The sequence below is a fragment of the Carassius gibelio genome, chromosome B12 (assembly GCF_023724105.1).
Source record: "Carassius gibelio isolate Cgi1373 ecotype wild population from Czech Republic chromosome B12, carGib1.2-hapl.c, whole genome shotgun sequence".
Lineage (NCBI taxonomy): Eukaryota > Metazoa > Chordata > Actinopteri > Cypriniformes > Cyprinidae > Carassius > Carassius gibelio.
The window spans coordinates 18,319,537-18,335,175 of record NC_068407.1 but is presented as its reverse complement, the minus strand read 5'-3'; the positions used below and the strand labels follow the sequence as shown (position 1 = coordinate 18,335,175).

The 15,639-nt window shown below is 34.0% G+C and overlaps 1 protein-coding gene across 1 annotated transcript; it reads right to left on the bottom strand.

Moving 5' to 3' along the window:
- Positions 1 to 6,821: 6,821 nt before the first annotated feature.
- On the bottom strand, positions 6,822 to 15,450 carry LOC127968994 (histone acetyltransferase KAT7). Its single transcript, XM_052570540.1, has 14 exons — positions 15,231 to 15,450; positions 14,682 to 14,829; positions 13,600 to 13,845; positions 13,336 to 13,418; positions 13,079 to 13,162; positions 12,701 to 12,799; positions 12,212 to 12,322; positions 11,704 to 11,895; positions 11,511 to 11,600; positions 11,198 to 11,338; positions 9,542 to 9,635; positions 8,642 to 8,788; positions 8,426 to 8,532; positions 6,822 to 7,599 (listed from the first exon to the last, which is right to left on the bottom strand). The coding sequence occupies exons 1-14, from the start codon at positions 15,243 to 15,245 to the stop codon at positions 7,498 to 7,500; spliced, it is 1,659 nt and encodes a 552-aa protein (XP_052426500.1). The 5' UTR covers positions 15,246 to 15,450; the 3' UTR covers positions 6,822 to 7,497.
- Positions 15,451 to 15,639: the final 189 nt, after the last annotated feature.

Sequence of the window (15,639 nt, the reverse complement as noted above, 5' to 3'; positions counted from 1 at the left end):
TTACTTTGCAACTGTAGACAAAAAAGAAATGTTACATGAGTTAAAGTCAAGTTAATGTTGGTAAACAGAGCATGGCTTGTCTAGGAAAAAGACACAAACAGTGACCTGTCAGGACACTTTTAATGTTTCACAAATGAAACAATATTGCCCTCTAGAGTTTAAAGGGGTAAAAAAATAAAAATAAATGATAGGCATATTTGAGAGGCAAGTATGAATTTTAACATGGAGGGGTTAATTTGCATGTGGTGACCTGAAATGCACTGCCATTTGAAAGTCTAATGTAGTTATATTTTGTTTACTTCAAATTTCATACCGTTTTTCAGAATTGGTGTTGTTTAACAATTTATAGATCAAGTGGTGACCCAATAAAAAAAAAAAAAAAAAAAAAAAAAAAAGTATGATAACCAAAAGTACCAGAGTAGAACTAATGCAACTAAATGCTGAATTATTAGTATTGACAAAGGCTCTTTAGGAAAACTTACAATAAACAACATTAAAAGTGTGATTTACTAGCCAAAAACTTGGGATGTATGTATACTGCATATATAAGCATATACATTTTGAAAATAGGGATCTCTATTTCATGAGTTAAAACACTTAATTAGTTTGCAGGTGAAACCATGTAATCTGGTACAAACAGAAAATAAAAAAGTAGCCTAGTACTGAAACCTGTGGTTCTCTGGAACAACGATGCTGTAAAATGTGGATTAATCCAAGAATGTGCAGTTCCAAAGACAGCCATCATTTTAGACATCAATTGTTTGTGTTCTGCACTGTTAAATACGGCTGCTACAACTGAAACACAAGTCAAGTGGGTTTTAAATATGATTTTTGGTTGTTTGCATTATATGCATGGTAGTTTTGTTGGTGTTTTTCAAAGACTAAACTATAGCAAATGTTTACCTAAGGTTTTAAGTGGGTGACAAGAGCTGGATAATGATGCTAATATCAAATCAGAAATAAATCTATTAAATGAAAGCACAAAATAATTAATCATTAATTGGAATCGAATTTGTTACATTTTGAAATTAGCACCATAATCTATTTGATCTATTTTAGAAGCAATATTTAATCAGACTGATGTATAATTTTGTATTTCAGCTGTGTAAATCCTTCTCATTTTAATGACTTAATGAGATAAATTAAAGTGATCGTTTCTAAGAGCCTGTCAAATTTCAGAAAGATCAGCCATACTGATTTATATGATGCTACACTCCAATAGCTAGTAAAACAGCAAATGTGATCACAGACTCACAATTGCTACAATTAAAGTAACAGTAATAACACATAAAATCTACAAGGACATTAAATGGAGTTTGTTGGACTCAATGACTGTTCTCGCACACATGCAAAACTGGCATCTGGCCAGTCTGACGAGGAATCTGTCAGCACAGGATCAGAGCACAATCATTAAAAAAATCTGTTGATGATATTTATATGGCCAAAACATAATAAATTCTGACAGCTTGAAATTCTGATAATCAAATAAACTTCTGTTGCTTCTATCCAGTAAATAATCATCTTGAAATATTACTAACAATATACAAGTTATTCTAACATTTATAAAAACCAATAAAGAAAAAGAAAAAAAAGTAATCATGATCTGAAGATTGACATTTTTATAATGATACTAAAACATTTTTTCCTTGCTAAAAAAGTATCAATTATCAGTCAGCCAACCGAAGGCATGTAGTACATTGTGTACAACAGGTTTGATCATGTTGATAAATTAGAGCCTTGGAAATTTGTGTATCAAATATGATAGTTTTTTTTTCCCCCTATGTGGTTGTTTAACTGACTGTAGCTAATTATTTCCCTGAAAACATAATGAACGGTTAATAAACCAACATCATGTTCAAAGAAATCTGATATACTTTTGCACAGAGTGACACTCTAATTGAGTTAACAGAAGATTTTCAGATCAAACTGCTGGTACATTTCTTTATTGCTTTTGATAACCTTGATTCTGGGATTGAACAACCATTTTAACGACTGACAAAACCTGTTCCATCACACGCTGTTCTGCTCCTCTACATGCAGACCAGGACCTACAATGGCAAAAAATTAAAAAATTAAATCTTTACTACAGCTTAACCAGATTTCAAATATCGGTTTCATCTGTCTGGTTTGAAAAAAGGCTTCAGAAACTACAGGACAAGTTGAACCGCTGATAAAAACCAAGACATGTCTCATCACATGTATTAAAAGCAACAGTAACCAGCAATCAGATGATGCAAAAGGGAAGTTGAAAGAGCATGAGGTCAACGTGGATGCAGTCAAGACATACCCCCCCCCCCCCCCAAAAAAAAAAAAATAAATAAATAAATAAAAATAAAATAAAATAAAATAAAACACAATATTTGCATTTCTTTAATTACATTTTCTAAATCATTCACAGGGTTATCATTCAAATCGACATAAATCTGTTCACTGTGAAGTCAATAACATTTATTCAGTTAAAAATGATAAACATCTCCTACAACTTTTTTTTCTTGCCAAAATGTAAATTAAATATATGATACATATATGTTGTAAACAATGTAAAGCCTTACCTGTTCCATTCATGTTTGATTTACGTCTATTAATTTTTTTTTTTTTTTTTTTTTTAATACAGCAGTCTTAATAGATGGAAATTGTATTATGCAATTCAAATACATCAAATTTATACAATCTTAAATTCAGCCTTACATTTTTCTCATAATGCTGATCAACTAGTATCAATATATTCCATCATAAGTCTATGGGCAAACAGTTGATTATAACATGGTAATATGGTGTCAGCATTGTCAGACCCTATTGAAGAAGCAGTTTTTTCATACGTAAATGAAGAGCCTCTGAATCTGTTTGATTCAGCACTCAACATTAGACCTCTGTGGGCTTGGAAGCGCTCGAGTGGCATTCAGGTGAAATTATCGAAAATTGGTTTCTTGCTTTGTTAAGCACCTGTGGTGAGATCAAAGAGCACAAATCCTGTGTGTCATCTAGGGATCAATGAGAGGTGTTTGTGTGAAGCTTGATATGATGATAAAAAAAATATACAAACACTTTTACATTTAATTGTCAGACGATCGCAAACAATGCACTGAGCTTTTGAAGTAGCCTACTCAAAGAAGCACAATTAATGCTTTCTCAGACAATGACGTAATCAAACACTTATTTTTACTTAGTACTTATTTTAATACTAGTTTAAAGCCTACTCTTACACTCGAAGAAACAAAGGTACAAAATTGTCAGTGGAGCAGTGCTTTCAAATGGTATTAATATGCACCTTGTAAGTTGTAAGCAAGTGGTTTTTATTTGTATTTGTATTTTTATTGTAATGTCATTTTAAAAATCATCCTAATGGTTCACTTAGTCTACTTCTAATACTTAGAATGGCTTCTGTTTCTTTCCAAACATCTAGCTATCTGTTGAGTGGGTACGAAATTCTGCAAAAATGGCAATACGTTTTTATTTGTATTTTTTAGTAAACATAACCTGACCATACTTGGACATTTTGTTGTACAAAGTTAACTGCACACATTCACACCCCAAATATTTTTTATTACAAACATGGCCTACATTAAAAAATAAAAATAAAATGCGTTTTCATTTTGGCTGTTATTCATGTTGTAGAGCACAAAGTATCGTCAATTTAGATTTACTGAAAGCATTGAAAGAAATCAAGACAGAATCCAATATTTGGTAGCAATAAAACATATTTTGTAGGCCAGTCATTTTGGGAAATCGGTTTACCCTGTATGAGCAAAGTCAGTAAGTTTAATTTCAGTGAGACAACATTAACCAACATTTCCAGAACACAACATAAGGGTTAAACAAAACAGAGCCAAACGATGATGCATATGGACTGACAACTTCAAGCCATCTAAATCACTCTTAGGCAAAATATATAATTGAAACCTATTCTTTAATAAATCACAGACTAAGTGGTATAATAAGACAAGTTACAGTAAGAAGCAGTTTCTCCATTAGCAACAATATGATTTGAGCAATTAGAGTTTACTGATTTTGTAAATCCAGGCTCATTTGAAAGCAATGGCTTTTGGTTACGGGGAGTCAAATGTAATTTACTGTATGAATAGAAATTACTGAACAATTAAGTACTTAGTAAGTTAGTCACTACTACTTAAGAAGGGACTGTTTGCCAAGCTCAGTGAAAGTATAAGACACCAGTAATTCTGTTTGGCTCTGCAAACAAAGACTGAAATGTCAGAAATGTAATTAGAAATGGCTAATATCATCTATACTAGATATACATGTTTTCCAAGCACAGAAAAGGAGGTCAAATATTTGCTAATGTCATTTCAAACATTTGGCTGTATTGTAAGTTAATTTACTGCTTTTGTCATGAGTAAATTGAATTCATAATTTGTTAATATATTTTTGTATTATATCCATGATTCTTATCTACCAATCTTCCATAAAAGGGTCTAATAATGGATTCAAAAACAAATAAAATAATAGTTTCATAAATTATTTTGCATCTTCATTGATGTGTAAGGGTCCGATTAATCAAAACCTGGGAATGGATTTGGTGTCATTGATCACTCAAGTCAAGTGGATGTCAAATAAATGCAATAAATGTATATGAATTGATTATGGCAGAGATGGTGTGACGAGGCTGGTTTTGGGACCTGAGAGCTGAGAGGGGGTTGGCAGCCGTATGGCTATAAATGCAGCCGCCACTATGTGAAGAACAAAAAAGACCAGCAATTTCACAAGACCCTCCTGCTGGCTGGACAGACTGTACTGCCCGAGAAAATCTTTTAGCTGAGGAAGATTTTTATTTTGTATTTTAAGCTTGTTTTATTTGCACATTTTGGTTACTTATGGAGATTTGGAAACTCACAGTGTTAATGCTGACCGTACTTGCTCTTTCCTGCAGTGTTCAAGGATTGTCTTTTACTCTAAAAAGAGACCCCTGGATTTCAGATAACGGGGAGGTGAGAAATGTTTTATTTTATTTTTTTATAGATTTAAACAAATATATATTCAGTAATCAAAAAGGTTATGTTTAATAAATAGTTTTCAATGTTTTTCCATCATAAAACCAAATCATGCAATGTTGTGCATTCTTTCAAATGATTAATTGCATTAATTACATTTACCTTTAATATAAATTATAAGAATATTTCAATATACTGTACGTGTGTATATTTATATATACATAATAAATATACACAGTACACACAGATATATTATATATTGGATGTGATTAATCACGATTAATCGTTTGACAGCACGAATCACAATGCGCTGGTTGTTTGAACAGGATGAACCAGTGGAGGAGACACTAGCCAGTCTACTAAAGAGATCCAAATCTCATCAGTTCTATGGACTAATGGGAAAACGCTCTGGTAAGATTTGGTTTTGCTGACTCCAGGGTACAAAACAACCTACAAGAGTCTAATTTAAAATAAAATTAAACCTAAAAAACTTTTACAATTTTACAATTAAGCAGAAGCATTAACAAAATATTTATGATTCTAGTGCATTTCAATTGTTCTTGCATAATTCACATTCACAAAGTATATTAACAATTGTTAGTGATATTAATATGTACACTACTGTATATTTATTTTTCCCCCTTGTTCTAGAAGTCATCCGGCCTGTGAAAATGGAGCGAAGAAGTAATTTCACTCAAGTATCTAAATTAAGTATTTCCTTAGATTAATATACATATATAAAATCGTGTTTATAACATGCATTTCTACATCCAGGGTTTCTGCAGGTTTTATAACGGTACATTTTAGATTTTTTTTTTCTTTAAACAATATATTAAAGGGAACTGAGAAATGTATCAAGATGTTCTCTGAATGTAAATGTCTGGAGCACATCAAAGTTGTATTAGCATTACTTTGTTGGAAAACATAACTTGTATTGTATTTTGTTGTGTTCGAGCACAAATGTCTAACAATCAATATTTACACAAAGTGATACAACATAATAAATTATGTTTTAAGCATAAACTTGTGTAATTTTTCTCAGACAAGACAATATTTTCATTTTGCACCTCAAAAAAAAAAAAAAAAAAAATTCGGTATTTGTATTAACATATATAGGGAGATATTAATGTTTGCAGTGTATTCAACATTTAATGCCATGACTATGAATTATATCAAATAGATTTTAAAAACAATTGAAAAGCTTTCTAAAGCCTGCAATTGTGGAAGGGTGAATTAAGAAACCCAGTATCTTAACAGATTGAGTTTTTGCCATGGTCTAAATGTCTTGATTTAAAAACATGCATTAAAGACTAGCTGTTTCTTCACAGGGCATAAGGGAGACATGTTTGTGGGACTGATGGGCAAGAGATCTTCAGGAGGTATGGCTTTACACTGCTCTTACACCAGCAGTTATGTTTTTAGGCCATCTTATGTTAGTAAATTATTTATACAACCAAAAAAAAAAAAAAGGCCTCCATCAATATATCTTGCTCTATTCTTTTCCTATCTATTTTTATTTTTATTATAACAAAAATCCTCTAACACGTATGTTCCCTATTATTTTCCTATCCTACTTGTTTTTTATTATATAGATAAATAAATAAACTGCATTAGGCTAACCAAGACTTGTCAAAGCACTTGCATATTGTTGCTCTTTTGTTAGTTTTGATTGCTTCTATTGTCCTCATTTCCAAGTCACTTTAGATAAAAGCATCTGCTAAATGACTAACTGTAAATTAAAAACTGCTAAACTGCAAGTTTAAACAAGTTGAAATACTTGTTTTCATATTAATCTGCAGGTGACTTCAGAAAAACAATCCCAGAGACCAGCACAGCAATAGACAAATCTGGAGATTTGAACAAACAAGCAGGTACAACACTGAAAGAAGGACTGTATTTATGCAAAAAATGATGAAAAATCAGCGGTTTATGAATGTGAAATCATGTTGTTGTTCACACAGCAGATGTGCGAGATGAATGGGAAAGACTGCAGTATCCAGCGCTCTATTAGACTTCACTAGCCTCTGTGAATCAGTACACAATTATTCTCCACGCTTAACTGGCACCAACATAATAATTCATCAGAACATCATTTGGGAGCATTAAGCAAGTAAATGTCTTGCTTCAGGTATCAAATGTGACATAATAAATTTGTATCAAACATAATTTTTTTCCCAGTTCTGATTAAAATGAAAACATGTTCACAAAACACTAAGAAATCAGGGAACAAACTTGTGTAAATCAAATGTTTTTTTTTTTGTAAGGCCTCATTTTTCACTATATTCTACTGATGAGAAACATTGTTTGCTTTAAAAAAACTTTCTAAATATATGCTGGGGCACAGATTATATTTGTCAGGAGAAAATATGAATGAAACATGATTTCAAAAAATAAATAGCACTGTATAAAAAAAGTGAGATTTCAGATAACAAAAGGGCACATAAAAAGAGAAAAATAAATTGACACTAACAGCTGAAGCCATTGCAAAGACACTTTTGATGGAGTCATAAAAAAGACATAACGGCAGTAAGAAATGTAACGTGTAAGTCCATTAGGTTCCTTTGGGAGGGGTCCATTTCAGAGAGCTGGGGTCTATGGTCTTGTTGTTGTTGCCCCTTTTGGTCTCTTTGGCCTTCCACTCATCAATCAGGTCCTGTGCCATTCAGAAACAGAAGACAACCAGAGAGAGAGAGGGAAAAAAAAAAAATTAATATAAAACATACACAAAAAACTAAGTGAGGTGTTTTTCTCCAGCCTTTAAGTTACATTTATATGCAATATTATCCTTTCAAAATTATGCATGCTTTCAGAAAAAAATATGAATACTTAAAAGCTAGAGAAATGCCATTGATCTTCTGTTATTATTCCACAAAGCAGGAACATAACATGGAAACAATAGTCTAAATATTCCTTTTGAAAAATTATTGAATTATTGATCTATTTCAATGCAATGATATTTCTGCAAGAACAACAATGCAATTACTACTAAATTAATTTTTTTTTTTTTTTTTTTACAATACAAAAAAAAAAAAATCTATTTTGGATTTTAAAATTAATAAATGAGCATCAACAGTTCAGTCCATGGAAATAGCAGCCCAATAATAAAATACATTTACATTTAGTCATTCAGCAGATAATTTATCCAAAGTGACTCACAAATGAGGACAACAGAAGCAATCAAACCAACAAAACAGTCTCCGATAGCTTAACGGAGTACACATAGCAAGGTCTTTTTATTTTTATTATATAATTAATAACATGAAAATAAATAGGATAGAAAAAGAATAGAGCAAGCTAGTGTTAGAGGCCTTTTTGCTTTTGTTAATTTTATAATAAATAAAAATAAAATGAATAAATAGAATAGAAAAAGAGAGAAGTTAGTGTTTTTATATATATATATATATATATATATATATATATAAGAAGGAAAAAAATCAATTTTGTACTGTAAAAAAATGCGTCTAAGTGTTTTCTGATACCTGTCGCTTCAAGACCAGATGCTTCCCTTTCCAATACTTGAGCATCTGAAGTGACTGCAGAGTACTGACAATATCCACAGGATTCACTGCAGTCTCTTGACTGATCTCTGAACAGGACAAAACAAGAAACAAGGCTAAACCCACAGTGATTTCACAGGGATGTCAGTGAACGTGCCTACAAATGCTCCCTTGCATGGCAGGGGCAACTTCTCTTACCCTTGATGGAGATCTCTTTGCCCTTGAAGTTGTACATGTACCGCAGCAGCACTTCCTTCCAGTAGCTGCGATAACTGATGAGGCCCAAATCTGAGAGAGGGCGCTCTGGAGAACCTACCCTCTCCTCAACCTTCGACAGGAGGTAACCTAGAACCATGCCAAACAAAGACAGTGATGCACGTGTTGAATAATAACAGCATCAGAGATAATGTCATTACAGCTACAACTGTTCTGACATAACTCCAAGATCACTGTAAACGCTTACAGTTTTAACATGTACATGGTTATGATGTCAAAGTACTGATGTCATGTTTCCCAAATAAACAGAGGTTCTGAGGAACTCAAGCCTTTTTTAAACTTGGCTATCCATTAAAAACATGCTAACATGTTTCGGCCTCTGTGGCCTTCTTCAGGGCAAATACTGATGTCATGTATAGAGGTCTATGATTCTTGAAAACACAGGTGATATTGCAGAACCCAGTTATAAAACTGGAACTTACAAACCCACCTGTGCAGCACTTTGTTTGCCAAAACAATAAAATTATAAAATTTTCACTTGATTAGATTTTAGATTGGACGTTATGATTGTAACATTTTTATAATACAATAAATGAATTGTTAAAGTTTTATTATTTTGACTAACTACACATGCTTTTTGGTTATTCAAATATAGTTAAACCAATAAAACAGAATTCAGAAGCATAACAATAATAATAATAATAATAAGAAAAATCCTGGAAAAAAAGATTCATAGGGCCCCAGATGTATTTGCTAAACTTTTAATAAATTGACACATTGTATAAGTTTTATGATTTTGATTAATTAGACATGCCTTTAGATAACCATCTAGATCTCAATATCACTAATCTGTAAACTCGTAGACATAACACAGGTACTCACTGAAATCAATCAGCATCTTGCCGTATCCCTGCCTCATGTACTGTGGCATAGTCAGGATACAGGACACATTGTAATTCAGGAACGAGTTCTTCTCCTGCACAAACGGAGAAGCAGTTAGTCAGTCTGCTTATTACTCTTCTGTCTCGACTCTAAAGCCACCATAGACTAGAATTTCTCATTATTGTTCATAAAAGTAGCATTTTATTCGCATGTTTTGCCAGTTCATGAGGTTTTCAGTACTCAACAGGGTGAAATGCTCTTTAAAATTGGTTAGTAGCACCACAAAACACTTAAGCCTGGTCTAGATTTTTTCTTTAATTCAGATAATTAGACCCTCAGAAAGATTCCTCGTTCACATATTCAGAACAGAAAACAGCAAAGATTTTAAATTCAATCAGTCACTACTTCCCTTAAAGCAGAATCCCACTGAAGCTAAACTAAACTCAAAGCTGTTACAGCTACCAACAGTTTTTGCACAAACTCGAGTTATTGACTCGGACTCAAGTCATTTTTATAAACTTCAGACTCGACCTGAAATGATTCCAGACTTGACTCGAATCGAGGAAAAGTACTCATGGTTATTTTAAAAGCAACTCAAGTCTCCGAAACATCGGAATAAACTCATTCTGATTGATGAATCCGAACATAGTGTTTACATGAATGCTAAATAAAGTGATCAGGTTGATATGTTTATAAGTCACAAGCTTGCATTAATATAATGAGCACACTGCATTAATATAAAGTTTCCCGCTGTTGTTGAATACTGTTTTAAAAAGCCCCCTTGATATTTATCTACTTCAGGTCCTAATTAGGCCACGACCAGCACATGAACAGTTGTGCTGTGCTGCTTACTTTATAAAGCAGAAAAAGTGCCAGTCGTCTGTGGATGACAGTCTGGTGGGACGTTGTGCTGCTCCACTTCACAGATGCTGAGCGAAAGGGGAGTTTTATGATGGCAGGACATTCATTCATGACACTTTATTCATCAGGAAGAACAGCTCATTCAGCACGTTATACGTCATTACGCTATTTTTATGTCACTACACATGCGCAGTATTTTCCAGATTCAGTTTTCAATCCTATCAAATGTTTACATGTCCTCTCACTCAAATTACAAAAAGAATTAACCACCCCTTACAAACCAATCGAAATCTGAATCAGATCTGGCCAATTCAATCCGATTGACCTGGTTACATGTGACTTTTTTTATTCTGATTGTGCTTCTAGTCCTGTTACGATTGGATTAGTGGGGTCCATGTAAACACAGCTATTGTTTAATGCGCACAATTTTGGAAACTTTGCTGGGGAAATTAAAATTAAACATGACTTGGCTATTACATTTCAATACAAAATATATTTGTATTGTTTCTGTTGTAATTAACTTTTAAAATTTGTAATCACATTAAAAGCGTAACTCCTATGTAACTGAATTATTTTCGCCAAAGAGCCAGACCCGTCACCATCACTCACATCTGCACAATGCACGCATCCCAAGATTAAATTGCTTAACCATCCACGAATATCTTTAATCGACTGTATCTCTTCTTCACAATGAATCGATTGTTGATTAATCTTTGACATCCCTAGTTGACAGTTTGGTGCTTATGTTTTTGTGATCATGTAATTCACAACATTAAGCCTCAAGCAGCTAATTACCTTTGAGAAATATCCCACGAGGTGACAGCCTGTGTTATCAGCTTCAGTCATCACATAAAACAGGAAAGGCTCCACATCATAGTACAGTGTTTTATGGTCCAGAAAAAGCTTGGCCAGCAAACAGAGGTTCTGACAATAGATCTGTTGAGGCGGAGATTAATACATTTCATATATTTTTTAAACAAGCTCATCAACAGCTTAGAATTAGATATAAGAGGGAAAACAGGCAATGCCACAAAGCAACACACACCTCCAAAACTTTGTATTCATACATCCACAAAAAAAATGTATTACATTAACAACCAATCCCCACCTTGTTCTTTTTCCCATCAACCTCAAACACAGAGATGGCACCTTTTCTGTAGACTTCATCACCAGGAGGGTGTTTCCACACACATTTAGCCTGCATAGATCATGACAACGTCACATTTGACTTCATCTCCATATAAATTTAGCCGGTACATGCAATCATAACAGAGATTATTAAGGGAATTTGGATTTCATACCATGTGTCTGCGCAGGATGGTCTGACTCTTCATATACTTGAGGCAGAACTCACAGATGTACAGACGCCCCAGACGGGCGTATTCCTCAGGGTAGGGAGAATGGTACCAAGTGTCGAGTTCATAACGGCCAAACAGGATGGTCTTGATCATGTTACTGCCCTCTGTGATCTGACCCTGCAGACGCAGTTTCTCCTGCAAACAACAAAACCTTAGACATCAAATTTCACATGAAGCTAAAATAACACATAGAATCTAGGACTGGGCAGTAAAACCATAATCTCAATTAATTTCACCACAGTAACAGTAAACCATCATATGGTTATTTCTACCAAATAAAACACACACACACACACTATAATGCCTGCAATTTACATAACCACACTATAGGCCTAATATCTGTAAATTAAATACTTAAATGACTATTGTCTTTATTTCCAATCTGATGGGATGAAGCTAAAGGGTGCACTGATGATCTGCTGTGTCAGAAGTGATGCATGTCTTTTCATACCAGATCCTCTGCTGCACGGGCCTGAGCTTTCCTGAAGAGCTCTAGATCATAATCACTGGTAATGTTCTCCAGGAGTGGTTCACGCGCGGTTCCATGTGTCTGTCTGTGCTCCTGATACATCAAACAAGAACAAACAGATAGTTCACATATATAAACATCATTAATAACACCTGAGCATTATAGAAAATATAAATGGCACTATACACCTTCATTAAAAAACTCATTTTTTAATCAAAGTAATATATAGATATTTTGGTTGCACTTTATTTTACAGTACGTGTACCTACAGTGTATTCATCTAAAAAAGTTCCGGTAATACAAGGTAACTACATGGGGTAGGGTTAGGTTTAGGGGTAGGTTTAGGTAAAGTACCTAATTATTACATACTTATTGTTATTACTATAATAAGTACATAGTATGTACATAAGGAACAGGACTGTAAAATAAAGTGCTACCGATATTTTAATATATCACAGAGGACACAATTACCATGTACTTTTCTTTTTGGTCTTTTGTCAGTCCAGAATCCCTCCTCTTCCTCATCTCCATGACCTTCTCTTTATATCGAACTTGTCTTTGAGTTGGTGCCTGTGAAAGAGCAATGCAAATTAATATTACACCCCACTTTTACTATAAAGTACATTGTTTCTTCCAGATAAATCTCTTCATGGATAGCTCACAAGTCAGGTGCTCCACAGAATTTATGGCTTACAATCATAAATCATTTTAAAAATAGAAAGCACCCTGCTGCTGACGTTAGGCCTTCACATAAGTGTCTTTCTGGGAAAATAGCATGCATGCACTTAAGGAGCATTAACACACTGTCATGTTTGTTTGGTGTTGAGTGAACATCTGTTTGGCGAGCACCTGATGTCGAGTAGCATGTCTGTTCTCTTCGTTCTGCCCCTGACTGCGCTCTTCCTCTTGTTTATCACGCTCAATGGCTTTCACCTGATAGGGATGACAAGCACACAAAGATAAACAACAGAGAACGTGCTAAACAAAACAGAAAAAAAAAAAAAAAATCTTTTTAACTGTCAAAGCTCAGACCATGCAAAAACATTCATAACAAAAATAATAGAAAATATAGCAGACAAGCAAAGTATACTTGTGGCTTAAAGCACCTTGCACTCATCTGCTGAGAGGTTATGGTAGAGAGGGCATCCTGATATGGAGAAATGTCGCTCATGTTTCCCCGTTAAATGTCCTGTTCGAAAGAAACACAGATTTTAGTTTAAAGCTTGACTATAAATGATCCATTCAAATTTGAAATGTTTCATAAAACTGTGAAGATTGTTTTTTTTTTTCAATTAAGCCCTTGTAAACCATTAGCACTGGATTTTATTATTAAGCAGATGCAAAAGGAAATTAATCTGAAGAGCAATTACCTAGAGAATTGCACCCAGGTGTGGGGCACTTCATATTGAAGTTGTAGCTCTCGTGAAAGCGGCGGCGTTTTGGACGGTGAGAGGGATCGCTGCCAGAGTCTTTCTGGTCTTTAGTCACGCTCTCATCGTGGGATGCATTGGGGCTGGATATGTCGATATCAGATTCAGAAGAGGGGGCATTTCCTGTGGGTGTCCTGGGGGGAGACTCGTCTCTCTCAGCTGCTTGTTTCACATCCGGTGGAGCGTCTAGATGCATTGAAGTGTGTGTCAAACAGAAAAGCATAAAAACCTGGCAGTAGGGATTTTAATACAAACAGTAACTTTCATGAATTAAAACACAAATACATCACCGTAATAATTTATGTTAAAAAATTTAATCTCTCAAGCCAGTTAACACTTACATTTTGTAATGATTTAAGTTAACTTGCTCTGAAAATATGGTCCATTTTTTAGAGATTCATTTGATTTGTTTTACATTCTAAAAGAAAACTGAAAAGCTTACTACAATTTACATTATGAAATGTGTACTAATATATCCTGTACATAAAATAAATATATATATATATATATATATATATATATATATATATATATATATATATATATATAATAATGTACAGGATATATTCATGATTATTTTTATAGACTCCAACTTTTTGAATTAATAACAGTAAATAAAATAAGCATTGATTAACTACAAAAGTTTTCTTGATGCCTCCATTTTTTTTTTTTTTTTTTGCAAAATATACAGGATACGTTCATGTTTATTAATTCAGCCTCCATTTTTTTTAATGCATTACTAGAAATAAAATGAGAATTTAATTTCTGATTAATTAAAGAATCAAAAATAATCGTTAAGCTGCAGTAACACTAGTGAAATTTTGCAGGCATAAATGACATATAGTAAACAATGTGCTTTTTGAAGGTGTGTTACTTTAACACATACTTTATCCAAAGCATATCAAAGTGAACCGTTTCTGAAGTGTTTTGGACAAATGGCACTTTAAAGAAAATCATCAAGCCTTAAATCTATCAACTGAACAACAGTACTAGGTGCCAATATGTCAGCTGTGTGTTTTTACCTTGAGAGCTCTGGCTCAGGCGCAGTGACGCTCGGGTCAGACGGGTGTTATTGCGCTGATGGGCTTCACTGTGGGAGCTGTCGGTCTTCTCGTGATCTCCAGAGTCATCAGAATCTGCAGTCCCTTCTGAACTGCTGCCTGCTGTTCTCTGCAAACACCATGTAAACAGTTACATCACTATGCACGTCTAAACAAGTCAGACTAAATATTATAATTAAAGATGCCATAAATAATACATAAATATGGTCAAAAACATACTTTTAGCGTATAAAGCAAACCGAAATGGTTGTGTTTGTATACATCCTCACCTAAAGCCAAACCGCTAAATTAACTGGCTTATCAGCTGGAAACAAACCATTTTAGAGCCACCTCGGTGGCTTTTCACGTGTTAAAATGTCAGCTGCTAATACTTCTGACATATAACTTAAATATTTACAAAACAACTAAACTATATTTGTCTAAACATGTACATAAACACTGAGCTAGCCGTTAGCGCGCGCTGAGGCGACTGGGTTAACATAGTGACCCAATTCTCGTATTTTCTCTCACCTTTCTCCGCGGCATGTTCTCTTCGATTAATCCAACCACTGTACTTTTTACAAATCTGTCAAACGGATATGTTTGTTTTCTGTTATCTTATACAATGCAGCAGCTGTGTGTTCATATGTTTCTGTGTTTCTGTTCTCGCCAATTATTGTTCGCTCTCTCGCGACTCGCGCCACACCGAACCAAAACGGAAGTGACGTGAGGGCGAAAAACATGGCGGCGCCGGGTAACGCGATGGCATCCATGACATGACCATATAGTAGACTAAAAGATATATCATACAAATACAAACGAATACTTTCTGGTTTATAACAATCTTGTTTTTCTTGATTTTTAATATACAAATCTAAGTATTTCAGAGTGAATCTTCTTTTATTTTATCTTTTTATGCAGACGATCCAATTGGTCAAAT

What these genes read in the sequence shown, in the direction of transcription:
- LOC127968994 (XM_052570540.1), bottom strand. An exon ending in ACCAAAAAGAAAAGTACATG is followed by an intron (nt 12,323 to 12,700) that starts GTAATTGTGTCC and finishes TTGATGTATCAG; the next exon opens with GAGCACAGACAGACACATGG. An exon ending in ATCTGGTCTTGAAGCGACAG is followed by an intron (nt 7,600 to 8,425) that starts GTATCAGAAAAC and finishes TGAATGGCACAG; the next exon opens with GACCTGATTGATGAGTGGAA.